Source organism: Pituophis catenifer, unplaced genomic scaffold, assembly GCF_029215685.1.
Source record: "Pituophis catenifer annectens isolate HBS135680 unplaced genomic scaffold, rPitCat1.0.hap2 SCAF_4, whole genome shotgun sequence".
Classification (NCBI taxonomy): Eukaryota; Metazoa; Chordata; class Lepidosauria; order Squamata; family Colubridae; genus Pituophis; species Pituophis catenifer.
Window position 1 is genome coordinate 109,096,987 of NW_027256884.1, and position 27,682 is coordinate 109,124,668.

Consider the following 27,682-nt stretch of genomic DNA (forward strand, 5'->3'; position numbering starts at 1 on the left):
TATATTTTTGGCATATTTTTCTTCTGTTAATAATTACATTACATCTAGCAGATATGGCTTTTCAAAACAACCAACTCTTGCAGTTGTTCAGGGAGGAATGAATTTTTAGCATCTGAGTATGTTCTGTCTCAGGCAGTTGGAATACCTGCAATGTATTAAGACATGAGTTGGAATTTAATAATAAATAAACCAGACCTGAACTAATTTATATTTCCCAAACAAATACTTGAACCACCAAGTCATTATCCTTTGCTTTTCACATGCCTCTCTGATTTTTGCAAGGCAATTCTCTGTCCTTAAAAATGTTTACATTAGATACAATTGAATTTTTTAAAAATGGCATACGGTGGTCTGATCAAAAAGAAAGCCAGTGCAATTAAGCATCTTGATATGGTTGTCATATTGATTGAGGTCATTCGAAATGTAAAAGAGATACAGCTATGTTATTTATTCTGCTAGCTTCCATTTGTGTCACAATTTGAGGCTTTTGTGAAAAATGGAATTCGTCTGCAACCATTAAGGACAGCCCATAGAACCCAAAGACACAAAATAAATTTAAGCTTTGGTTTTCCTACCTTGTCACTGGACAATTTTGTGCACCTTTTTTTAAAAAAAAAAATCTGGGGCCTGAAATTAAAGTGTTTGACTTGGTAGGAAAGTATAGCATCATTCTTTGGCCTTTTCTCTTGAGCAGTACAAATTTTGACATTTGTCTTGCCTTTGTGGGATTGGGAGAGGAGCTATTTTTTTTTTAATGTAGGTATATTGCTTTAAAAATTAGTAATGGTAACCTGCAATAAATAAATGTTACTTTCTTTCTTTGTATGTCTTAACAAAAACTTACAAGGAAGCAAGGTATCAAATTAACATATTTTGTGCTAAAGACATTTAAATAACATAATTTTAATTCCTGTTGCAATCAAAAATGAATATAATAAGAGCATTTATTTAAAGCACATAATATATTCCATTTTCTATTTAATGGATTTGTGGGCAGGAGAGAGGGACATCGTCATACGTTTTTACCAAAAAAGGTACTGGTACGTATATCACATGAGAAACTGGATTCAGGCAATTGTTTTCTTCCCTTGAGGTGGAGAAGATGTAAAGGGGTAGTTTTTATGGAGTCTGATTAATGGTTGAAGGGTGATGGGTGGGGGAGGGCTTATCACAATCAATGCCATTTTTAGAGGAGACATTTTTACAATCATTCTTTCAATTTCAAATATTGGCCAGATAATGTTAAGTTGAATCATATCAAGAATATTCTAATGTAAGTATCCTTCTGAGGACACTTGAGCCTTGGTGCTCTCTTAGCTTGTCTAGCACTGATGATGTTACCTAGTTTGGTAATGAAACATCTGCAAGAAAACAACCACTTTCACTTTCACTTTTATTTGATTTGTATACCGCCCTACTCCCGAAGGACTCAGGGCGGTGAACAGCCAACAATAAAATACATATATACAAAATTTAAAAAGCAGAAATAAAATTGAATTAAATAGTTTGGCCCAGACAAATTAAAACCCCAATCAATTTAAAACAAATTTAACTTTGAGTATTAAAAATATTAAAAATATTAAAATTATTAAAATTGTTTAAAAAGAGGGAGAAAGTTAGGCCAGGCCCACCTGGTGGAATAAAAAGGTCTTTAGAGCGCGGCGGAAGGTGCGCAAATCCGGGATCCTCCGTATCTACGGGGGGAGCTCGTTCCAGATAGTAGGTGCCCCCACAGAGAAGGCTCTCCCCCTGGGGGCCGCCAATCGACATTGTTCGGCCGACGGCACCCGGAGGAGCCCCTCTCTATGAGAGCGTACCAGCCGGTGGGAGGCTATTGGTGATAGTAGGTAGTAACCAAGCTCAGAGAGCACCAAGAACCTCTCATTTCAACCCTGAGCTACAAACATTCTCCTTTATTGATAAGTATCCTTCTATTCTTGGAAATACTACACTTATCCTTTTCAGTTAGAGGAAAAAATCAGCCTCTCTTCTTCCTCCTCTGCAAGATGCTCTCCTCCCATCTCCTTACACATTTTCCAGATGTACTAATGTGTTTAGCCTAACATATCTTTCTGGTGATAGAGGCACATCTTTATCTTAAAAGCGAGCAAGCAAAAGGATGGATGCTGGGTATTATTTTTTTTTATCTATCACTCTTTCACAAGCACAGTGACCAGAGTAACCTTCCACCTACCTTCCAGCAACATAAAGAACCAGAACAAATGCAGTAATAAACATGTTCTTAAACAGCTCAATTCTTCCATTAGCTAAAAGGTAAAGGTCACAAAATGAACACTATAGAATAAAAATTCTAACTTTCATATCACTCATCTACTTTCTACTAAAAGGCAAGCAATCAGACAAAAACAACAACTTTATCCTTGTATATCAAATGAAAAAAAGACCCAAATTTGATCTCCATTAAGATATCCCACACAAAATAGATGCGCTCTGCCTATTTCCCCTTATTTCTAAGAAGTCCACCTTCATTTCTGAGGTCCGAAAGGTGCTTTTTCAAAACAGGACTTTGTTTTTCCTTGAAGACATTTTACTTTTCATCCAAGAAGCTTCTTCAGAACTTCTTCAGAAGGAAGGCCGACAGAGGACTTTCTATACCTTAACAAAAGTTTGCAAGGATGCAAGGTATCAAATTAGCACCAAGAAGCTTCTCAGATGAGAAGCGAAATGTCTTCAAGAAAAAAACAAGTCCAGTTGCCTTTTGAAAAGCACCTTTGGGGCAACCATGACCTGGATGACTGAGAATCTCCATAGTCGCTCATTTCTGAGGCTTCCAGCTGCACCAATAGCAACTTAAAACAGCCAATTCTCAAAGCCCTCTTGTTTTTTGGCATTTAAGAAGTTACTTGCAAACCTTCTAGAAGTGTCTACATGTAAAAAAAATCTTAAAGTCATGAGATTGGAGAATTATGTTTTAACTTCTTTAAAATATTTAACTTCTTCCAAATTCTTCTAGATATGGAGTTTGTGCATAGCACACTAGGCCAATCTAAACATTATAACCTAAATTTCCTTCCCCAGTCAGTTATCTGCAGACTATCATTTTTTGTCCTGAAGTGTATCATTTCACATTTGCTTGTATTTAATTACTCATTCTTCTTATTAGGAGAATTTCTTTGGAATCTCCTTTATTGACGTTATTTGTTTTAACCTTGCTAAGGTATTTGGTAAAATCAGGAATCCTGCTGACTCTCAACTTTAGACACTGTTTCTTAAAAACAGTGAGGACCCAAGAATATTATTTGAAATTCTATTTTCATGCCTTCATTATAAAAACTATCCATATATTCTTATTCTTCCTTTCAATTCTTTAATTATCATTCGTATCCCTAAGGAAGATGACATTACATTACATGACCTTCCTCATTTGAAATTCTCATTCCATTCTGAACAAGCTAATGGCAGAGTTCTTTTTAAACTTCACAGCACTTATGGCAGTTGTCCAGTCTCTGGAGAGAAACAGATAAGGAAAGGCTATGTTTTCTCAATTATTGTGAGCATCAAATTGGGGAAAGTTGGCTTAAACTTGTAAATCTGTTTAATTTTCATGTTATCAAAGAATAGTTTCCCACAGTGCTTTGTTTGTAAATTTAATTACTTGGGAAATTCTATCATTAGTCTTCATGTGCTAACTTTTATCTTTGGGAAAGCTTTTATTCAAAAGACTAAGCATTAGGAAAGTTTGACTGAAAAAGAAAATTAACTAATTTCGTCTAAGTATCTTTGCACAAAACATTCTCATAGAGTAGATTGTTAAATCTTTTTACTTGAAAGATTACAACATTGATTTACTTTACTATAGTACTAAAATAAATTGCTTACCTGTGAATAATCTCATTGAAACATAGGTGATGTTGAGATTCATTCATGTTAAATTCTGAGACTGATGTTCTTCTGATAATGTAAAATACTGCCCAAACTACAGTCTGTTTTCATTCCTGATTGCAGCTCATAAAGTAAAAATTTTAGACAGGGTTTCAACCAAATGGGGATTTAAAACTCTGGAGTAATTCAGCAATGTGCCCCAGATAAGAGGAAACTCTTCTAATTTATAAAGAGATTGGTCAACATTGTCACCTTGTATATATCTATAGCTAGATTTATTATGTCTGCATTTATTTATTTGATTTATATTTTGCGTTTATTTTGTACAACTCAGGCAACATAAATCTATTTCTTTATCTCTATATAATTACGGTATATCTTTGCAGCTATGAGTTCTAAAAAGATATGGAGGAGGAAAAATAAAGCAAATGACTGCTGCAGACAGTAGGAATAGTATTAGCAGCTTTGAAAGGCTTGTAGACTTACAAGTGGATCTAAATTGCATTATTACTTCAAATAATTGAATTATAGTCTCTTTTTGCATACCAAATTCAATGAGTCAATGATTTGAAGGATTCAGTGGTTCCTTTCGGTAGTCTGTCCTCTGATTACCAGGTATCACGTGCTTGGTCAATGTAGCTTATTAGTAGAACCTATTGTTAAAGGGATAGGGATGGCCTTGAAGGACAGGAGAATGAACTGCTATCATGGTGATGGTCAGATACTGTAAAGTGGGACTGAGCCTGGGCCAAGAAAATAACCTGAGAAAGCATCCCAGATAAACTTCTCCATAGTTCACATGAAGATAAAGGGAGAGAAAAGGAAGCACATTCAGATTTGCAAGATAGTATTACTATGGTTGTTATAATAAAATAGTTCTGATTTATATAGCATTGGTTTGGTCTGGTCTACCTTGCTGAGCTGACACCTATACTTCGTTACTTAGTGGGAGAACATATACTTTGTAAGTTGAAAGTCATTTATCATTTTTTTAAAAAAAAGATATTTTCTTTTCTTTTTCTTTTTTTCTTATTCTGGATCTGATTGAAACGTCCCTCCAGCTAATGTTCTAGTCTCATAGTGCTCAGTGAATTGCCAAGAGAAGCTCACATGCAGGCACAAATGTACAATACCATCTCATTAAAGTTGGTCAAAGCTGATATTACTGTTAATAGAGTTAATATATAGCTGTCACAGATAGGCGATAGTAGGAATTCCATTCTCCAAGAATGTCTTTAACCTCTTCCTTTTAAAAGCTATTCAACTTAGTAGACATCGCTGCATCTTGTGAGTATTGGTTTCAGAAATAGTTATGCACTAGATGAAAGAGTATCTCCATTTTTTTTGAAACCAATTGTATAGCTTTTCTAGATTCCTCAGTCTGCTATTTCTGGCTTTTGTTTTGTTTTTGGGAGGCTCTCGTAGCAAATGATGGGAAATACCTTTGACAGAGTCTCTGCGGAGACATTGATACAGTAGACAATACTGAACTAAGCATTTGAAAATATCTAAAACAGTTTCCTATGTTCTGTCTTCTTGAGTCCAGTTGCATTGGACAGATAACATAAAGACAAGTAGCTTAAAACAAGTAATGTTGTTTCCTGACAGATCGGCTGTTAAAGACTTGTTAACATCTTTGAGTGTCTTGATACAGTACGATAGCTGGCTTCCGTTAACTCTCGCCTGCGACGCTTCCCTGTACGGGGTCGGGGCTGTCCTTAGCCACCGCCTGCCGAATGGAACCGAGGCCCCTATTGCTTATTTCTCCCGTACTTTATCTCCGACTGAACGGCGGTACGGTCAAATTGACAGGAGGCCTTGGCGGCGGTGGCCAGCGTTAAACGATTTCACCACTACATTTACGGCCATTCCTTTGACCTCATCACGGACCATAAACCCTTTTGGGTATCCTAGCCAGGAACAGGCAAACTCCCCAGATCATTTTGCCTCGCATGGCTCGCTGGGTTGAGTTCCTAACCGCATACAATTACAAGCTTCTACATTGTCCAGGTAAAGCTATGGGTCATGCAGATGCCCTCAGCCGTTGCCCCTCCCCGCGGGAGTAGATGACCCCGTGCCCGTCACCTCCGTCTTACTGATTGATGACCAATGTCTTCCTGTTTCGGCTGCAGACATTGCCAAGCTTACTGCTAAAGACAAGCTCCTGATGCAAGTCCTGGACTGGGTTCGGAGGGGTTGGCCTCTTGGCGGGTTGCCTTGGACTTCCAACTCTACAAAGCCTGGCAGCATGAACTGACTACGCTTAAGGGTTGTGTATTGTGGGGCTCACGGGTTGTTATACCACCTGACTTGCGGGACACTGTTTTGTTGGCATTGCATGAGGGTCACCCGGGCATTGCCCGGATGAAGGCTTTGAGGCAGAGTTATCTTTGGTGGCCGCATTTGGACCAAGACATCACAAATTGGGTATCGGGGTGCTCTCAGTGCCAGGAGTCTAGGGCCACTGCCCCAGCTGCCCCTCCCTGGGAATGGGACACTCCCCACACCCTTGGTCCCGCCTGCATGTTGATTTCACGGGTCCAATGCATGGGCGGACCTTTATGGTCATGGTTGACGCATACTCTGCGTGGGTCGAGGTTATTCCCATGTCTTCCACCACTGCGGACGCGATTGTCCGGGCACTGTGCTGCCTGTTCTCGACCCATGGGCTGCCCGATGTTGTCGTTTCTGATAACGGGCCTCAATTTACCTCTACCACTTTCCAGAGTTTCTTGGTGACGCAGGGCATTCATCAGGCACCTGTTGCCCCGCTCCATCCGGCCAGTAATGGCCGGGCCGAAAGGGCCGTAAGATTGGCCAAGGAAGCCCTACTCAGGTTGGGGACAGGGGATTGGCAGGCTAGTGTGGCTATCTACCTTTTAACTCAACACTCTATCCCTTGCCCGATCACCAACCGCTCCCCAGCTGAGCTGCTCATGGGCTGCCGTTTGCGGATTGTGTTAGACCGCCTTCATCCTACCTATTGTCCTGACACGCCCCCAGATTCCATGGGAAAGGTCCGGGTCTTCAACATGGGTGATACCATATACGCTAGGAACTATGCCGGAGACCCCCGATGGGTGCTGGGGACGAGTTCGGGAGTAACGTGGCCGCGCTCATATACTATTCTACCGGCTGACGCCCGCACTTGGCATCGGCATGTAGATCAGTTGCGGGCTCGGCATCTAGGGGGTCCCCAGGGCCAGGACCTATGGGCCTTGCCCTCCCCAGTTTGCCAACCAGCGGAAATTAGCGAACCTGGGCATCCGACGTTACCACAACCGGTGCATTTACCTGTAGAAGGTGAGTTGGCGGTCCCTGTTGATACAGAAGACGACGGCTCCGATCTGCCTCCATGAATCGCCAATGAGCCTCCGTGGCCTCTGCCCTCATCAGCCGATGGGACCAATCTACGTTGGTCAGGGTGGAGTCGCTGCCGGCCAGCATACTTGAATGACTACGCATGCGCCATACGGGGGGGAAGGAATGTTGTGTCCTGACAGATCGGTGCATGCGTAGTCGCTGCCGCCAGACGAGGTGCTGTCTTGGCGGGAACTAGGCAAAATCTGATTGGAGCAGATGCTGACAACCGGGGGTATAAAAGAGCTGTCAGAGTGTAACGGGCGTTCTTTCTTACTGCGTTAGCCGTGAACAAGGTTCTGTTAATGTTAGGAGTTAACTGATTAAACGTTGGTTATCGTTACCCTGAGTCATCTCAATCTTGCAATCATATTCAATAGGTAACCTAATTTCTTTAGATAGATCTGTGCACCATCCCCTCCAGACAATATGAGTAGTTGGCAGTAATTCCAGAAGCTCTGCAGAGCACTTGAATAGGAAATGTGTATGAATTATGTTTGTGAATAAGGACAAAATACTTTCAATATAGTAACAATTTCAATACTAGTCTTATACCTTTTCCCGATCCGATGCCCTCTAATTGTCTTGGCCTTCAATCCCTGTAATCTGCCAGCTAGTAAAAGATGGAATTATGAAAGTTAATATCCCAACACATCTGGAGAGGGCTATCATATGGTATAAGAATTGGAAAAATGGTTTATGGTAATCAAAACATTTTTAGCCTACTATTCTTGATGAGTCTTACATCCACAGTGAATTTGAAGGCAGGAAGGATTTGGCATGCACTCTAAAATCTGAAGTATTGGAGCAGGAAATTTTCCAGTTATTGCCTTTTTTTTTTTTTTTTTTGCATCTGCAGCTTTCCTTTTAAAAGTCACACATAGTTTGGAAACTGACAGACTTTTTTTCTTCTTTCCCTATAGGGTGTCTCCTCTGCAGAAGTCAGAAATAGTAGACATGGTAAAGAAACATGTGAATGCCATCACTCTGGCCATTGGGGATGGTGCCAACGATGTTGGAATGATCCAGACGGCTCATGTTGGAGTGGGGATCAGTGGCAATGAAGGCATGCAGGCAACCAACTCTTCTGATTATGCAATAGCACAGGTTAGATGCCTACAAAGAAACAGCTGCCATATCCTGTTGAAAGGGTGTTGGCTGCACGGGCAGCATAAATACTTCACTGCTGATCTGGAGGCCAATCAAATGTCCTTTTCCCCCTTCCCCCATCTTTCCTTTGAGGATGCTGACTTAATGCAGAGAACTTGTAAATGTGTGCAATACTTTCCATTGTACTGGGCCAGGAGCCATTTCATCCTAAATGCTGAGATTTCGTTTTCTCCATCATTGTGTTTTGACCATATTTCCAGTAGTCTGGAAGATGACTCAGACATTGCAGCTGTCAAAATAATAGTTTCTCCTCCTCCTCCTCCTCCTCCTCCTCCTCCTCCTCCCTCTTACTTTTATTCTTGCAATAGACATTTGTTGATAACCTCTACCTATTCTACAATAGAGGCTATCACTCCTTTTTATTTCAGTGATCTAAGGAAATGCTATGAAAGAAGTTTAATATTCTTTAGCTTCCTACTTCTGGTCAGGGGTGATCAGTGATAGGTTTCAGAGGTGGGCACGAAACACTGACTTTTTTCGGTTGTCCTGATTTTGAAATTCTTTGATGGCGTATAAGATTTTCTGATGCAGCAGCACTTTTAACTTATTATATAGAGATACCTGAATGAGGATAATTATAATAAACATATGCTCAAACATAACCATCGTATCCATCATTCTGAGCTGTTAGAGTTTAACTTTCATTATTCACTGTAAAGTTTACTATTTAATATTGATTAATTATAGTATCCCCTGGTAATGCTATCCTTGCCTTCCGAAGCGAAACATGCAGGCTAATGTTTTAAACAATTAAGCAGTGGTGGTAGGCATTATCCAAGCCCCAATTCAGCCTCTATTAGTACTTACTATAGTTCTGATTTTAGGATTCCAAAAGGCACAGTATGATAAGGGAAACATAGTTATACGGGAGTCCTTATCAATCCCTTGGCATTTATTCAGAGGTTATCAGTGAAAGACCCCACCATCACCTTTTTTTAATCTCTGGGATTGAAGGAATGACTGTTAGAAGTAAATCAAGATCAGTTTATATTGCTGCAGTGTGTGGCCTCCTAGATAATATTAAACTCCCACTCCTATAATTTCTTTCTGTTTGCAGTGCCGGTTAAAACTGATGGAATGCAAATTTTAAAAAAGCAAAACAGCCTTCCAGTCAGTCTCCAGACCCAACAACAGTTAGGTAGATAGGAATCTGTTTTTGGTGTATCCTTTTTCCTGATAGATACATCATCATGAAGGGAATTTGGTTTGAAAACAAGAAATATTAATTAAAGCAGCCTTCCCAGGATTTCAGGCAGAGTCCAATGTGAACTTTGAGAGCTACAATCCTGATTGTTTTAGGAGCACCAAACTGAATTAGAGTGATACTTAAACATTTCCAAGGCATCTTTCAAAGGAGCACATTACTGGTTTCTTGAAGACCTATCCATAGTGTGAAGGAAATGTATTCATTATGGAAGCCAGTGCTTGTTCTAGTACAAGAGTTAGACTTCTGTCTCAAGAAAATCTAGGAATAAATAGGTGTTAAGCTTGGAGTTCTTGAGAAGCTGATATCCTTCAATATTGTTTCAGTTTAGGTTTCACAATTAACTTCTTCTTTTTTCCTCCTCCTCCAAGACAGATACAAATCTAATCAGACATTTTTGACAACAGCCTGGATCTCTTTTTCTGTCCTATTGTCTGGTCTGTTCTTATGGGTACAAAGGCTTTTCAAAGTTACTGCCAATGTACCGTTAACCTTGGAGGTCCAATTGTCCTGTTCTTCTTTGACAAGATACTAGGATTCTCATCTGATTTTGATGAGTCCTGACCTATTCCTCCAATAAGAGGACTACAGATTCCAAATCTAAATGCTAATATATCTAGGAATATTTATTTCTTTTAAACAAATAATAATCTCGCATACAAAGATATGAAATATTTAAAAGTTCTTATTATTTAAAAGAAAGTTTAAAGTATATAGTGCAGAGACAACCCCTTCTGGGCATATCTCTCATCTTCATTATAATACAATCCAATGACTTTTTTTTTTCAGACTCCCAAAACCAAATAGAGGCATTTTTGTCTCTTGGATGTAGATTTTATTGTTTTCAAAAGGAGGAATTAATTATGTTCAAGGAGCACTTTTATTATTGAACTGCTGATAGAAATTCTGAATGAGTGAGTATTCAGCTAGTTTCCTGAAGAAGAGACTTGCTTTGTCCTGCTTCTCACATCCTGCATTTCACTGATGTAATAAGTGTTGGCAGTCGTTGGGATGCCTGAGGCAAACTCTGGCTGACCGCCACCTTGCGGTCTGACCAGATGTTGAATGATCCTGCAAGGTGACAAGCATTGTTTCTAATTCAGAATGAATCTCACTGGTCCCTTTCTAGACACAGAACCACAAAAATCTGTATTTTTGTATGGAAATATGTGGGATATATACCTAGTTATACAGTATATAAAAACGGAACACTGTTTTTGTGGGATCATTTTTCTTCCTCTCAGAAAATGCATGCAGGAATTTCTTTAGAGTATATTCTTCTGTTTGGATCTTACTTTCTCTTAAGCTCTGCCAATATTTATTTTTTAGCCTGTCTTTATTATTGTTTACAAATAACTCTAAGTGGTGAATGTAACTAATACTCCTTTCTCCTGCTATTTTCTTCACAACAATAACTCTGTGAGGTAGACTGGGCTGAGAGAAAGAGAGAGAGTGACTGGCCCAAAGTCACCCAGCTGCTTTTTCATGCCAGCAGTGGGAATAGAATAGAATAGAATAGAATAGAATAGAATAGAATAGAATAGAATAGAATAGAATAGAATAGAATAGAATAGAATAGAATAGAATAGAATAGAATAGAATTCTTTATTGGCCAAGTGTGATTGGACACACAAGGATTTTGTCTTCGGTGTTTATGCTCTCAGTGTACATAAGGAAAATAAAATACATTCATCAAGAATAAAAAGTTACAACACTTAGTAATAGTCAAGGTTACTAATAAGCTATCAAATTGTACTAGGAAACAAATAAAAACAATATAAATTGAAAGATACAAGAAACATGGTTATAGTAATAAGTGGAAAGAGATAGATAATAGTAAGGAAGAGAAGAATAATAGTAATACAGAACTCATGGACTTGTAGACCATAGAACTCATGGTCTTTTGGTTGACGTTAAATTAGTTGGTGTGTTATAATCCTTGGAAATTTTTGGGAGTGCTTTTCATTCCAAAGTTTCCTTCTGAATGAGGAACAGTGCTTTGGGAGCCCAGAGATATAGGAAATTAAAAGCTAGATTAGTATTGGGGAACCTGTATTCATATTTCTGCCCAGTATAAAGTCTATTGAATTGCCTTAGCAAAATTATTGTCATTAAATCTAATCCTCAGTGCAGGAATATTGTGAAAGTGAAAAGATGGGAAATAAAATGCCTCTATATGACCCAGGATTCCTTGGAAGTTAAGTAAGCCTCTGAATGATTAAAAAAAAAATTAAAATGTAGGAAATGTTAATGAAATGGTCATTTTTATGTAATCTGATAGAAACTTTCAAAATTATTTTTGCTGAGATATTCCCAATAAGGGCAGAAGTGAATAAATAGAAGTCCATAGGGAGTATGTAACATCACCTCAACCCCTGGGACCCAATTTGTGCCAATCACTAGCACCCTGGGACTGTGCTGCAGAAATTCAGCAGCAAATTGACTAATTGGGGGCAGATTTTTTTTCTTTTTTTATTTTTCTTCTAAAACAGACAAGGGAAGTGGGAAATTTCTGGGTCTCTGGAAGTAAACTCCTCTGTTTTGGCAGATCGTTACTCATTGTTAGGAATGTTAGTGGGGGAAAAAAACAACTTCCAAAGATGAACAGCAGTTTGAACCAGTTGCCTGAAAATGGTGGAAGAAGTTAGCTAGTCATCTGTTATGAATACAAAGCAGGAGTTGGATTCAGTCACACCGTTCAACTCTATAATTCTAAAGTCGCCTCTATATGAAATGGGAGGCACATAAATCTAATAAATATTAAATAAATGAATAAATAATTCAATGATTTCCACCCTTCCAAATGTTCTAAGCATTATCAAAATCTAGCTCCTTTAGCAATAGCACTTAGAGTAATATATCACCCCATAGTGCTTTCTAGCACTCTCTTTGTAATGTCAGCATAATATAATGTCAGCATATTGCCCACCACAATCTGGGCCCTCATTTTACCAACCTCGGAAGGATGGAAAGCTAAGTCAATCTTGTGCCAGTCAGGATCAAACTCCAAACTGTGAGCAGAGTCAGCCTGCAATATTGCATTCTAACCACTGTGCCCCCACGGCTCTTAGCACAAGAAATATTTTCTGCTTCTTGAAACAATCAAATCATCTTCATTTCCCTAGCATTTTTCCACAGGTACTGGGTCTACTTATCAGATCAACAAATGCCATTTCACAATTTCAAACACAACCACCATGTCCAATTGGGTTATGTTTATTTGTATATTTGTTTGTTTCTGGAATGTTCTAATAGGAAAGGTGCAGTTGGACTCTCAGAGAACTTAAATGCCTACACAAAACAAAAGTGGACTGAATAATTGGGGACATTATCATTCTTTCAGTGATATTTGATTAATAAATAAATAATAAATATTACCAGTGGGCTGAGAGAGCAAATTTCTGCTCCTGCTCAAAGAAAGTTGACCATCCTGGTAGTTACAGATTGTTTCAAGAAGTCCATTACTATTTCATTATAGTTTCCTACATTTTTCAGTGCCAATTTAAGTCTTGGCTCTTTGCCTCTATCTCTCATTCTTGAACCAATGATTAGGATAGAAGAAGGATTGTGAACTTGTGTCTGGCCAGATTCTGCTGCTGCTGTACTTCAGTTCTCAACATTCCTCATGATTGATTGATTGATTGATTGATTGATTGATTGATTGATTAAATTTATATGCCACCCATCTCCAGTGATTCTGGGCAGCTTACAGAACATAAATCATCACCACCTATTTAAACTGAAATTGGTGGGAGCTGTAGTTCTTCAATGTATACAGAGCCCCAGATAATTCTGTTATTTCACTATTACCTAAGTAAGTGTGTTTATTATTGCTGAATCTGCCAGGAATTCCTTGAAGTTTACAGTCCCAAGACGATAATTAAAACATCCATAGTAGGGTTGGTTATCTGTCTATGTCTATCAATCAACCCAAATTTGTAGCCCGCCCCAGTCCTGTCAGACTCCGGGCTGTGAATAACAGAAAAAAAGAATAAGCTCAACATAAGCAATTAAAACTAAAGCAGTCAGTTTCCTGTGATAGCCTAAATAGACCCCACAATCAGTCTCAGCAAAAGACTGTTTTAACTTGCTTCTAGTTTACAAGTAGGGCTGAGGAGTAAATGCCACCTTGTGAAGCTACTACAATACCAATTAAAATATATAGAATAGAAATATAGTGATTTACTAGATCAATTTAAAAATTATATTGTAAAAGCAATCTAACCAATATTCAGAATTCTACACATTTGCCTGTGATTTTGTCAATGTTTACTTGGGAATAAGTCCCACATAACACATATGCATTTAATATCTGACTGCTGTTTTCAACTGAAAGGGATGCTATCCAGTTCCTTTCCACTACACACAGATTGTTGGATAATCATTTCAGCACATAAAACCCTCTAGAGCTGTGTCTTTTAAATATCTTTAATCACTGCCATATGCAGTGATGACTATCATTTTTAAATGAATATCTACCCATCCATATCTATCTGTCCATCTATATCCCTATCTATCTATCTATCTATCTATCTATCTATCTATCTATCTATCTATCTATCTATCTATCTAAAAATGGCAAGCATCCCTAATACACCTTCCTCCTATTTTCCCCCTCAAAATCAACCCTGTGAACTGGCTGAGACAGAGTGACTGAAAGTCATCAAGCTGACTTTCCTGCCTAAGAAAGATCTAGAACTCACCATCTCCTGGTTTCTTCATCACTACACCAGACTGAATCTCTTCCTAGGAAACTCATAAATTTAAGACAGCTTTTAGCCGATGCACAAAGAAGAGGCATTATGAGCACCTAAAAACATGGGAAGATAAAAACTAGTTTTATGAATTTTTATGAGGGCAGTTTGCATTATGTGTATCCTGCTGTAATGTATTTTTTTCCAATTACGGTACATATGGTATGGAATTGAATCTTCTCACAAGATCATGATATAAATGCCTAAGAAAAGTTACAGTGAACCACAACAAAGATGCATCTAATCTAGTATCCCACATTAGCCAATCATCTCTTTTTAGGAAACCCACAAGCAGGGATTCAATAGCATCTCCTGCTCATGTTACTTACAGTAGCTATTTAAATTGGAACATGTGTTGCAATCGGAATAGATAATTACTTAAAGCCAATAGCATGCTCCTTGTTCAATATTTCAGACATGTCCACTGTGGTAAATATAAAACTTTAGAGTAATTTATACTAAGTTAATGTCACCATGCAATGAATGGTCTCAAATTTAAATCTAAACACAATTTAAGAGTTGACAGTAATTTGATGACACACAATTGATCTTTTTCCCGCCCTAGTTTTCCTACTTGGAGAAGCTGTTACTTGTCCATGGAGCCTGGAGTTACAATCGAGTGACGAAATGCATATTGTATTGCTTTTATAAGAATGTCGTTCTTTATATTATTGAGGTAGGTAACATTAGCAATATATGCCTTGTTTGTTTCTCTTCCTTCATTGATTATAGCAACAGGAAATGTATATACTATTGAAACTCTCCTGTCTGTTTTTCTGTTTGCAATCTTCATTTGGGCAAAACGGTGCATTATAGGGCAACAATTTTTGAACCAAGGTACCTCAAATAGGCTAAATTAAAGAATGCATCCAAAATCCAGGACCTATGACTCTCAGAGAATCTTCTAGGATCTTCATACAGTTTATTTGCAAAGTTGTAGTTGCTGCAGCATTGCAATGGTTAGCTACAGTCATGTGATCATGATTTCCAACTACACTTCCTAGAAACCTGTAGGTTGTGTTATGCAAGGGAAGATGGGAGAAGAATATCCCACCCTTTTTCCTATCTCTCTTGGGCCCAATTGGCTGGTGACAAGGTTCAATGAGCGAGCAATGATTGGCTGTTTTAGAACCAAGGCCAAAAATTGAAATCTCTTGACAGCAGTGGGTAGCAAGGCAAGGGCAAGGGAGTAACTCAGGTGCCTGCTGCTAAGATGGGCTGGCCGGGAGGTGCCAGCAGCTGTCATCCTTCCCTCCCTGGAGGGAGGAGGCCCTTGGAGTTAAGCTGGGGTGGGGGGGGTAAGGGGGCAGTTTTCCTTGCAGTCTTCAGCTTCCTTTGTCCCCTTTACTCTTCAGCAAAGTGGTAGGCAGTTCCACAGGTCATGAGAGGAGGAGGAGGAGGAAAAGGAGGCTTCATTGGAGCTCTGCTGAGGAGCATGAGAGGAATGGAATTCTATATTATATATTGTAATATATATCCTGCCTATATTATATGTGGAAAAATAGATGACCCAATGGGTCAGGTTGTGTATTAAATGCTTGGCAACAGCCTTTAGATATTCAACACTACATGCTGATTGCTTACATGAGCGGAATTCCACATAATAGCATGTTCATGTGAGCAGTTTTTCAGAAGAAGATGTATTTGGAAGGTAGGTTGATCAGGAATTATGTTAAGCGAGGTTAAATTCCATCTTAGCCACAAACAGATTAAAGTCTAAAACTCTATCCATTCATGATGAATTGTATAGTACTTCTGACTTTGTTCAACGTAATTTTGGCAACATGGAGATATTGGCACCATGCATTCTTCTCTTGACCCTCTGCAAATTCAGGAGTTTCAGGTTATCTGAAAGCAGAATATGGCTCTGTTCTTCCCCGTAATAATTTTGCAACAACTTTGAAGAGAGGATACTTCTCTGGAAATAACACGATCAATTTATTTTGCTGTGAGATATGACAAAAGGGCACCAGGGCTTAATTAAGGAAATATCAGAAGAGGCTTTTGTCCCTTGTGGGGACAAAACAAATCCCTATTGAATAGAATAGAATAGAATAGAATAGAATAGAATAGAATAGAATAGAATAGAATAGAATAGAATAGAATAGAATAGAATATTCTTTATTGGCCAAGTAATTATAATTGGATTGGCAATTTGGTTATTAAGCAAAGTAGTCACTAAGTGAAACTGCGATTATGCTTATGATTTTGCAGTTATACTTATGTCTTTGGGGAATGAGGAAGGTGTCAGGATTCTGATCAGTGCCCTAATGCAATTAAGAGTCTCATGCCATCCGGCAATAAAAATCCAGTCTTATATTAGGAGCTCCATGTCAGAATTATCTAGGTGAACCCAACTCTGACTTTACCCTCTTCATACCTTGCCTCTGATCCTGTTTCCCCCTCCCCCCCAAAGTGTATCACCTGGTCACATTCCCCAACGAGGTAATTTTGCAGGTTGCAGAAGTCACTCCCTTCCAGGCATTGCTGGTATCCACAGAGATGGCCTTGACTTGGTCAGCCAGAATGCATCTTGTTATGACTGAGGAGTAAATTCCTTGGAGCAGCTGTGAGGCACAATTTCCCATCCCCCTGCCTATGGTAACTTGGGAGCAAGTCAGGGAAGCTTCACGAGTGGACAGAAGGTAGAGGAGACCTTAATGAAATTTACAGATTACATTTTCTGATTTTTCCTAATTTCAACTAAATCATAGTCACTCCATAGTTATTTAAATATGTGACGGGAGTAGCCTTCTAACAGCACCATCAGTTGTACATTTTGGTCCTCTTTACTCCATTGTTTGGAAATGTTTTTGAGTAATCTTTTCCTTAAATCTGTTACGTTTAATCAATTTTCTAAAATATGAAAGCTGGATATACTATTGTACCATTGAGGTGAGATAGGATATCGGGAGATGGTCTGATCATAGTTTCTACCTGCATATAGAATATAACTGTGATTTTCAGATTTATGCTTCAGGCTTCTTTTCAACTAAATACATTTTGCATAGCGTGTAATTTTGCGTGTTGTGATTCCAAATGCAGTTCCCAAGTCACAATGGCCATAGGAATTGAAGAAAGATGTTATTTCCAAATATTCTTATGTCGGTAGGCTTGTTAAGGGGAAATGTTGGCTTGGTCTGTTTATGGTTCTTTTCCAGATGATTTTAGCTTATGTACCTTTAGCTTTTTCTCAGGTTCCTGTATATGCTTTGCATGACAAGTGGTCCCAGATTTCTAATTCTTACTACATGGAAGTTTTAAAAAATCAGCTAAATCTGTCCACAATTTCAACCAGGTTTTGTCAATCCAAGCAAAAAATATCCAGCTCAATCAGCCTCTCCCTACTGGTCGTATTGGGTGGTGATGATGGGAATTGTAGTCAACATATCTAGTGAGCACCAAAGGCTTAATAGGATAAACAAACAGACTGATTGATAGACAATCGTTTTCTGTGCTGTTTTCTCCACACAAATCTCCTCATTAAACCCCTGTGGGATTTACTAAAGCCTAAAAATGCATAATAGCCATTTACTGGACTGGAAATTTAAAGATGTAGAATTTCTGCTGCCTCATATGCATATACATGAATATATTTATGCAATCCATGTAGTTAATTGGAAAATAGAAAAAAGCCTTTTTTCCATACTGCATTTATACTTTACAATGGGAACTTGGAAGCTGAGGTCAGGTGCTTGCACAGACATTGCCATGCAGGTACCCCATGTATTATCAGGGCTGTTCTTTATTGATTTCATAAAAACAGCATTAAAGTGAAGTGACTTAGCAGGTGTCTTGTCCCACCCATGACTAGACATGCAGGGGACTGAATGGGGAGTTTTCAGCATGCAAAATGTGAGCTCTACCACTGAGTTTTAGCTTTGGGTTACTAACACCATGAAAACTCACTTAGTTAGCCATGTTTTTCTACTTAACTGTATCGGAGGCTTCTTCTTTTGACCAAGATAAATTGGAATGAGTGCTGTGGGTAACTGAACCACAAAAGAATACCATTCTTAAGGTGATTCATCTCTTTTTTTTTTTTTTTTTTTATTGAAAAAGTTTTCAAATACAAATTTTTTCCCCCTTTTTCCCCCCCCTCCCCCCCCTCCCTAACCCCCCCTCCCCACCCTTCCCCCCCTGTGACTTCTTCGTAACAAAAAAAAAACCCTAATTCATAACAGATTACTTGCTCCCTCCTCAAAATACTGACCTTTACTTACTAAAAGTATTATAAATCCCCCTTTATCCATACATCTCAGAAAAGAAGAAGAGAAAAAAACAAAACAAAAAACAAACACATTATACTATAACTATTATAAAATAACTTCTAATTTAGCATAATAGTGTTTTATATCTATACATTATTGCAACAATTCAAAACCACCTTCCACTTTAAAACTATACGATAAGTCCTACTTTAATAACATTTCAAAGCGGGCTCACCATAAAATCTAATTTAACATTTATTCCACTCTATCCATTTCCTCCACTCCCCTAAATGTATCACTTAAAAATCCCTTTTCTTAAACTAATCAATCTGTAGCTAGCTTATTCACCCACTGTCTTACAAATTTACCATACACAACAATTCTTGATATCTTTAATTCACTGCCCACACTACTTAAAAATATATATATATATATATATATTCCATTATATCTAAATAAAAAAAGAAAAGACAATAACTTTAAATTTATAGTCCATATAATATCTTCTTGAAGTCTTTCCACTGGATTGTTAGAACCAACATCCATAATGGGGTAACATAGCTTGCTGATGCAACAGTTTATTCAAGGTCTCCAATCATATCTGCCCCCATCAGTAGTAAACATCTTCTTATATATATAAAAGTAAAAACAACCACCCGAGTGACATTATAATTATATTCCATATAATAATAATTGTGGGTTTCATCAGGATTATTAATTTCCATCATCGTATTGGGTAACAACCCGATCTTCTGCATGTCCCAATGTGATTCTCTTGCCTTATAATTCAAAATAATTATAATATATTTATCAACACAAAAAGAAGTTTCAAAGTAGATAATTCAAAACCATCAATTTGAGGCTCTTTCCATGTCCCAAAATTACGGCAATGCAGAGATCTGCCACTATCCTCAGGATGATATTGACCAATGTGTCGCCTCCTCTATGTTTTCACATAATCATTCATATTTTAAAATCACTGGCTTCACTGTTGCTTGGATTAGAAATTTCTATTTTTGCACAACCTATTTCTTTTTTGTTTTCTTTTTGTGGGTTTGACTTCCATCCTAATTTTTTGTGTCTCGCGTTTCTTTTTTATCCCTTGTATATCCTCTAATTGGTTTCCATGCTTGTCCTTGCCTTGATAAGTCATCACATTAAAATCAGATGGCACTTCTCTCGAATTTGTAGATAATCCAGCTGGGGTATCCGATAAATCCAAAGGCAATTTATCTGGTACAGTCTCTGTCTTTAGTTCCAGCTCCTTCTGCTTATCCTGTATTATATCTGAAGACGTTAAATTCATTTTCAACCTATTTTGATAAAATTCTTCCGCTCTTTCAACAGTATTTAACTGGTATCTTTCTCCTTGATATCTCAATATAATACCAACTGGGACGTCCCACCGGAATTGAATATTTCTCCTTTTTAACTCAGACACCAGAAAGCCAAATTTCTTCCTTTCCATTAATATCTTAGGTGGGAGTTCCTTGTAAATCCAAATCTTTCTTCCATACAATTGCAAATTAGAATTGAAGGAATTTTGCACAATTTTATTCCTAATTTCTTTATCTGAAAAATAGATTACCACATCTCTAGGCAATTGCCTTTGCTTGGCAGTCCAGGAGTTTATTCGATAAGCTCTGTCAATCCTACAAAACACTTCCTCAGGTTGAATCTTTAAAATCCCAGCTAGAAATTCAGAAGATATTTTCCTTAAGTCATCTCTGTTATTTTCCTGCAAACCTCTAAGTCTTATTGCATATTCTGTAAAATTATATTGTATCTTTAGAACCTCTTTTTCAATCCTCTGTTGCAGAGTTTCTACATTACCAGACTTTTGATCAGCATCCATTTTAAATTTTTCTTCTGAACTATAATCCTGAATATTTAACAAATCATTTTCAATTTTTTGAATTCTATTGTCCAATTTGTCTTGAATTTCATCCATTTTTGACTCTAGTAAATTAGCATTTATTTCCAACCGAATCATGAATTCTGACATTTTTAAAATTTTTTGCTGCAAAAAGTCAAACTTGGATTTCACCAATTCCTTAGTTTCCTGCTTAAATTTTTCAAGTTGCTGATTCACAATCTCATCCCTTCTTTCAATCTCCTCTAAGAGAAATTCTATTATATTAAAATCAGGTTTCTGGGACTGAAGAGTTAAAACTTGTTCCTTTAAATTCTTAGTGGGGGAATCCCCCCCACCTATTTTTTTGTCTGACTTCACAAGCCTCAGTGCCATGTTTCCGCCTAAGCAGGCTTTGTTAGAAGAAAAAAAAAAACAAGACAAAAGACTTCCAGCCAGCAACAATCAGGCCTCCAGGGGAAAAAGAGAAAAACAAAAACAGGAGCGGAGTTTTGTCTACAAATGTAGCCAGTGGTATTTATTCCGCTACATTGTAATAATAAAAAACGGAAGAACTTTCCCTCTCAAACTCTTCTCCAGCCGCGGCAGACGCCATTTTAAAAAAAAACCTTTTTTCCTCTTTCTCTTCCTCTATTCTCTTAAGTAATTTTTAAAAGATAAGTAAAATACTTGCGCTTCAGTATTACAGGTCCAGCTCACATTTTCTTTGAGTAATCTGTCAAATTCGCAGGCTTGCTTTTGACGCCTAGCTCTGCATTAGCAGAGGTCTCCCAAAGCCCGGAGCAGCGGCTGGGGATATGGGGCATCTCATCCGCTCCATCCCAAAAGTAAAAGAAAAACTTTTGGGATTCTGCAGAGAGTTCTACCCACCCCTGCCGGCTCTATCTCCGTTTCCTCATGGGAACGGAGTTTTTTCGAGCCGCCGTTCCGTTGTGAAGGCGGCTCTGACAGGCTATGGAAGCTGACGATCCCAAAGGAACGTCTGGCGGCGGCCAGCAGCAAACAGGAAGTCGTGATTCATCTCTTTTTGATTCTTCTTATAAAAGGGGAGATTGTTCTAACTGATGAAGTTTGAGGATATCCAGGAATTATAGAAGATTATTTTTTTTAAAAGAACAAACTAAGGTTAAATAAACAATGAGAAAATGTCTGAGAGAAAGGGGAGAAATCTATGCTCTCTGAGATCAGTGGGGTCATATTTCAACTTATTTCTCAAGCCATTAAAACGTGTAAATGTTTACTCAAGAGTGGCAACTGGTGGCAGCTCCTAAAATCATTTACAAGAACTGAATTTTTGTGCAGATCAGTGCATTTTTTCGAATATGTAGTGAATTTTTCAATGCCCTTCTGGTTCTTATATTATACTCTAATTGTACTTTATTATAGTTCTTTATTAAGGATCAGGGACATTCAGGGTTCTTCCTTAATTATGATCACATGAAGGTTGGTCTATCTAAATATCTAAAACAGAAAGGAAAGAAGCCAAGAATCAAAATGGACTTTGGTTTTAATATGGTTACACTTTATTTTTATCTCAACATATGCTTGCTTCAATTATAGTCTGTGACAGATGGGATATAGCCTGCTTTACCAATGAAGCTGGCTTCTTACACTTCTGTCTCCAACTAGTCTAAGGGAGACTTCCCAAGCAGCCTTGGAAAAACTATCAAAAGCTTTTAAGAATTTGATCTAGCCCTAGGAAATAAATATTAACACTTGCTACCCAGCATTGGATTATGATTTGGTTGCAGGATGCAAGGACTAAATCAAACAAGGTGAATAGTAAGGGACGAGATCAGACCAATCCATTATAATAACTAGCAAGGAGTGTCTTCAGAATATGGTAATAAAAGTCAAGATAGTGACTGCAGCAGTAGCTACTTAAATCACCGGGCAAGACCAGTGGGATGGGTAACATACTTTTGTCAGGAGCAAAGGAGGTAGAGATCCATCCCATCTTATCACTACGACAGAGGCCTTGGAGACAAGCTCTACAGCCATGGAGAAACATTGCAATCAGCAGTCAGAATCAGAGGCCCAGGGAGTACTAAAAGGAGTCCTCTAGTGTCTGTTACTATGGTTTTCCCAGTTGCAATGTATGGTTGTGAAAGTTGGACCATAAGGCAGGCTGAGCATCCAAAGAATTGCGGCCTTTGAACTATGGTGCTGGAGAAGACTCCTGCGAGTCCCTTGGACTGCAAGGCGATCAAACAGGTCAATCCTAGAGGAGATCAACCCTGACTGCTCTTTAGAAGGCCAGATCCTGAAGATGAAACTCAGATACTTTGGCCACCTAATGAGAAGGAAGGACTCACTGGAGAAGAGCCTAATGCTGGGAACGATTGAGGGCAAAAGAAGAAGGGGACAGCAGAGAATGAGGTGGCTGGATGGAGTCACTGAAGCAGTCGGCATGAGGGGGATGGTAGAGGACAGGAAGGCGTGGAGGAACGTTGTCCATGGGGTGGCAATGGGTCGGACACCACTTCACAACTAACAACAACGTCTGTTAGAGACACCTGCTGGACTTCTACTTTTCACTACTTAGATGAATGAAACTAATAGAACTATGACTGTAGTACCAAGGATTCACAGAGTTAGCAGTGTATGTTTAAATGGGGGAACAAACCATACTTTTCCAGCAATACTGTCATGATTTCCTTCTGTCTTCACACCCTTGTTCTTGAGTCCATCTCTGAATATTTGCATGCAAGTGGCCAAACCGATGATTTCTGTAGGATCTTCCTTCCTCCCAGTCTGTCACTATATCTAGTCATCTTAATGGGTATCTGCAATTGCCTGTGGCATGGAATCCTACTATTGTTGCCCATCCCTCCTCCCTTTCAGGCAGCTAATCCACTACTAAACACACAGTGGATATTGTTGATAGCACCACGTGGTCAGGAGGGGGTACCTTGGAATGGCTGCTACAAAAGGGTAAGGCATTCCTTCACGTACATCAAGCATGAAGTTTATAATATTTACATGCAAGTAATTTTAACTCTGTTCTTAAATGCTTAGCAATATGCAGTCTTTACCTGAATTCAAAAATGTTAAGGAGAATTGTCAGTACAGTAACTCACCTAATCATTCGTTTTTAGGAAAGTGCTGCTTAGTTTTCACCAGTGTAATTTAATCCTTATTTAACTTACACTGATAGGATTTTTTAAAAAAATTATAACACTGATAATATGATAGATTAAAAATTGAAAATAGCAAATTGGTGGTTGTATAGTACTATGGAGTCCTTGGTACTCTCTGAGTTTGGTTGTTTCATCATTTTGTTTTCTTTTTGGTCTTTTGATTGCTTTGAATGGCATGTAGATGTTGTTTATCTCTATGTGCTTGTTGGTAGTTGGTTTGTATGAGTGGCAGATTTCCAGGAATTCTCTAGTGTTTTTGGACTTTTGGGTCTAGGATACTCACAGTTTCCCAGCTGAAACTATGATTAAGTCTGTACATGTATACGTGCAAAAAAAGATACAACCTATTTCTAGGAGAGTAGACTCTCTATTACCATGTTGCCATGCCATAAATCTACTCCAAGACTGCAGGAAGCAGAATGGAATAACTTGCCAAGGCCAACTTGCCAAGGCCAATTCAGTGCTGCCAACTTGCCATGAGTCATAACTATCCGGACAACTATTTGAGAATCTTAGACTATATAGTTTTGTCCTCTGTTGCTTCATGCATCAAGGTTTTTTTCAGAGCTGTGATTCTTGATTTGAGTTTTGTGCTAGTTAGGCTTAAAGGTATTAATGGGATGCTGATGATCACACAATAACTGTAATGTCAGCTGATAACTTTTGTGCAAAACATGTGTCATTACAATTATTAACACCAAAAGTAGAAGCTCAAATGAGGTCATTTTCAATTAGGCCTATTAATACAGTTGGGAGCCTGTTTTAAAATATAATAGTAACCAATCTCAGATAAATCAAATAATGTATACGCAGTCATTGAAAAAATAGGAGAGAATGCAAAGAATTCCATATTATCTGAATCTGTTATACATATTGTAGCTCCCATTTCTAAAATGGAAACATATCCTGCTGTATGAAGTATAAATTATATAATTACATTTCACTCTAATCCAAAAATGACCAAGTAAAAATCAGCTCTGACTATTTTGTGTTTGCTCCATTTTTGAAAATGGATCCAGATTAAATTTTCAGCTGATCTGCAACATCTAATTTTTATTCCAACTGGTGCCAGATAATTCAATTTTCAATCCCTTGTTGCAAAAGAATATGTAGTTTGAATTACATATGTTTGCTCTTTTTACAACTTTAGACCCTAACTGACTTTTTGTTTTTAGATTCCTAATTTAGTACGTTAGTCCCAAGAGTTGCCAAGGAATTGGCCACAAAGATAAATCTTTGTTAATTTCTTGATGCTTTAGTGATCATTTGAGATATGGCCATATGTATTTAAAGTTTCTTTTTTGTGTATTAAATTGCAAATTGAGAAAAAAATAGCTTTACTTGGCTATGTTTTCTGTAGAATATACGTCATGTGACAGAATTTGAAATATTTAAGGGGTTGGTGAATAAATACTACGGAGTGCAAAATCTGGTCATATCCTTAACTCAAGGACAGAGTGGTTACAGAGACGTGGACAAAATCATTGACATAAATTGTAATAAAAATGATCTCTGTTAATATCTATGCAAAGATATTTGTAACTTGAGAAGTCATTGGCATAATTCAAAAAATATCTCACTTTTGTTGGAGAAACTGGTCAGACAGCTTGCATTGTGGCCCTTAATCTGTCTAGCTACTGTCTGTTGGTAGACAACTTCAATATTTCTGCTGTCCCTTTTTCAGGATTATTTATTTTAAAATCAGATTGAATACAAATAAGCAGCATTTTCAAATGGAATATTGTTCTTTAGCTGCCGTGCAGCTGGAAGGCTGTTTTCTGTGAAATTGGACATATGGCTCCTATATCTCAGTAAAGCAAAATATTATAGCAACCTTCCACAATCTGACACACTCCAGATGTTCTGGGTCCTACAATTCCCAAAATTCTCAGCCTGCCCCAGGTTCCATGCTGCTGGGTATTCTGGGAGTTTCACTTCCAATTAAAACAAGAAATGCCAGATCAGAGAAAAATCAATTATAGTTCGAAAGTGAAATTTGGAAATTTTAAGGAATATAATATGCTACGTCCAGTGGTGAAATCCACATTTTTTAACTACTGGTTCTGTGGGCGTGGCTTGGTGGGTGTGGTGTGGCTTGGTGGGCATGGCTTGCTGGGCGTGGCAGGGGAAGGATACTGCAAAATCCCCATTCCCTCCCCACTCCTAGGAGAAGGATACTGCAAAATCTCCATTTCCACCCCACTCTGTGGACAACCAGAGGTGGTATATGCTGGTTCTTCGAACTGCTCAAAATTTCCGCTACTGATTCTCCAGAACCTGTCAGAGCCTGCTCGATTTCACCCCTGGCTATGTCACCAAAGCCTACATGTTCACAGCATATATGATGGTAAAAGATGGTAAAATGATCAGAGTAGTTCATCTTTTATTTATTTTCCTCAGAAAGAATAGAGCCTGTTTGGGAATTTAGATACTTATCTTTCCTGATAAAATTTGGCATCAACTACCCAGTTCATTACATTCCTTGTCCCATAACAGGATCATTCCATCCAGAAGGATTTTAAATGTATGAATCCAGGCTTAAGATCATTTTTACTTTAACAGTTATAAAATTGTACCTTCAGAAAAATATTAATCTAATCACAACGTATCTGGCATTATATCAAGTGTTATTTGAAAGACAGGGAGCTAATATCAGAGATTTCAGGGTTTTTAAATATCAGTTAAGATAAATTTGTAACAGCACATTTGTAAAATAATTTACTTCTCCTTGAGTGTAAACCATATAAATATAAACCGTATACATGAATTTGCAGTCTGACAAAAAGAATTAAGTGACAGACTCATCCAAAAGAGACTCTCTGGCATATTGGACTAATTAGGCTGTAATTCTGTAATTTAAGTTCACAAGCTTTCTCCATTGCAATTTTGTTTTAAAATGTGCTTTGTCAGTAGCAAAGCTTAGACAAGTTTGGTAAATTGGGCAATTTTTATTGAGACTGAGGAGGAAAGAGTAACATTCATTTAATGCCAAGTATTATTTTGATGGATTAAATGGAACTGCTACCAAAACAGATGGAACAGTTTGAAAAGGCAAACTTCTTGGGAAACAGAGACCTCTTGGTCTCTGAGAAGAACAGTGTTTGCTAGCTGAGACCATCAAATGTGTCCAGTTGCAAACTTATAGGGCACTGGTGAATAGAGAGATTTAAAATTTTCAGAAATTTCAGAGCCAACTGGAGGGAGGGAGTCTTATCCCTTGGGAACTTATTTTACTGTCATTTATAACTGTCTTGGTGTTTCAAATTGAATTATATGTCAACATTATGAAAAAGCAAACTCTTGATAAGAATTTCATTACCCTTCTGGCTGAGAATGTTGAGATTTGTAAACAGAAACACCAGGGGGTCATTTGGTTGGTAAAGGCTCTTCCAAATACACAAAAGTATATTGTATTATGAAAAGGAATTGTTGTCAAGTCTTATGTCAGCACTAGAGTAAAGGCAGCTTGAAGTGCTGACAATTGTCCTTTGTCCTGCTTAATTTTTCTCTGCAATAAGATCATAGAAACAGAAGAAGGATTCTGTGGAAATGAGCCAATGATTCATCTTATCCAGCATTTTGTGGATGCTGGATTGTGGAATCAGACTGCAATCAGCATTTTCACAAACAAATGTTGCTTCCATTGTTGCTTCCTAGCAATTGGTGTTTTAAGTGATTTAAAAAGCATAAACAATATCAAAACTACAACCGTTGATAGAACAGCATAGCAACTATTTTTCCAATGTCCTTTAAAAATTTTCTAAATTAGGGGCCATCACCAATCTGATAGCAGAGAACTCCAAATGTAATGTGTACACCACATAAAAACAGTCTAATAGATAAACAAATATGCATGTACTTCCTTGGATCAGTTCTATGTGTTCCCATATTTAATTCAGTGGATGACCTCATAGTGGTCTCTTGGATTCATACACATGGATTTCCCTCTATACAACACATTGCCTCCCAAAGGTGCTTTTTCAAGAGGCAACTAGACTTTCTTGTTTTTCTTTGAAGACATTTCATTTCTTATCCAAGAAGCTTTTTTAGCTCTGATGGTTGAGAAGGGAAACGTCTTCAAAGAAAAACCAGAAAGTTCAGTTGCCTCTTGAAAAAGCGCCTTTGGG

The 27,682-nt window shown here is 38.0% G+C and overlaps 1 protein-coding gene across 2 annotated transcripts in view; it reads left to right on the plus strand.

Moving 5' to 3' along the window:
• Positions 1–27,682, plus strand: part of ATP8A2 (ATPase phospholipid transporting 8A2) — a 352,855-nt gene that overhangs the window by 153,061 nt on the left and 172,112 nt on the right. For both annotated transcript variants that reach the window (XM_070943899.1, XM_070943898.1), the window contains exons 25-26: positions 8,127–8,310; positions 14,897–15,007. In XM_070943899.1, the coding sequence (XP_070800000.1) occupies positions 8,127–8,310; positions 14,897–15,007 (295 nt within the window). The remainder of the gene's footprint in view (positions 1–8,126; positions 8,311–14,896; positions 15,008–27,682) is intronic.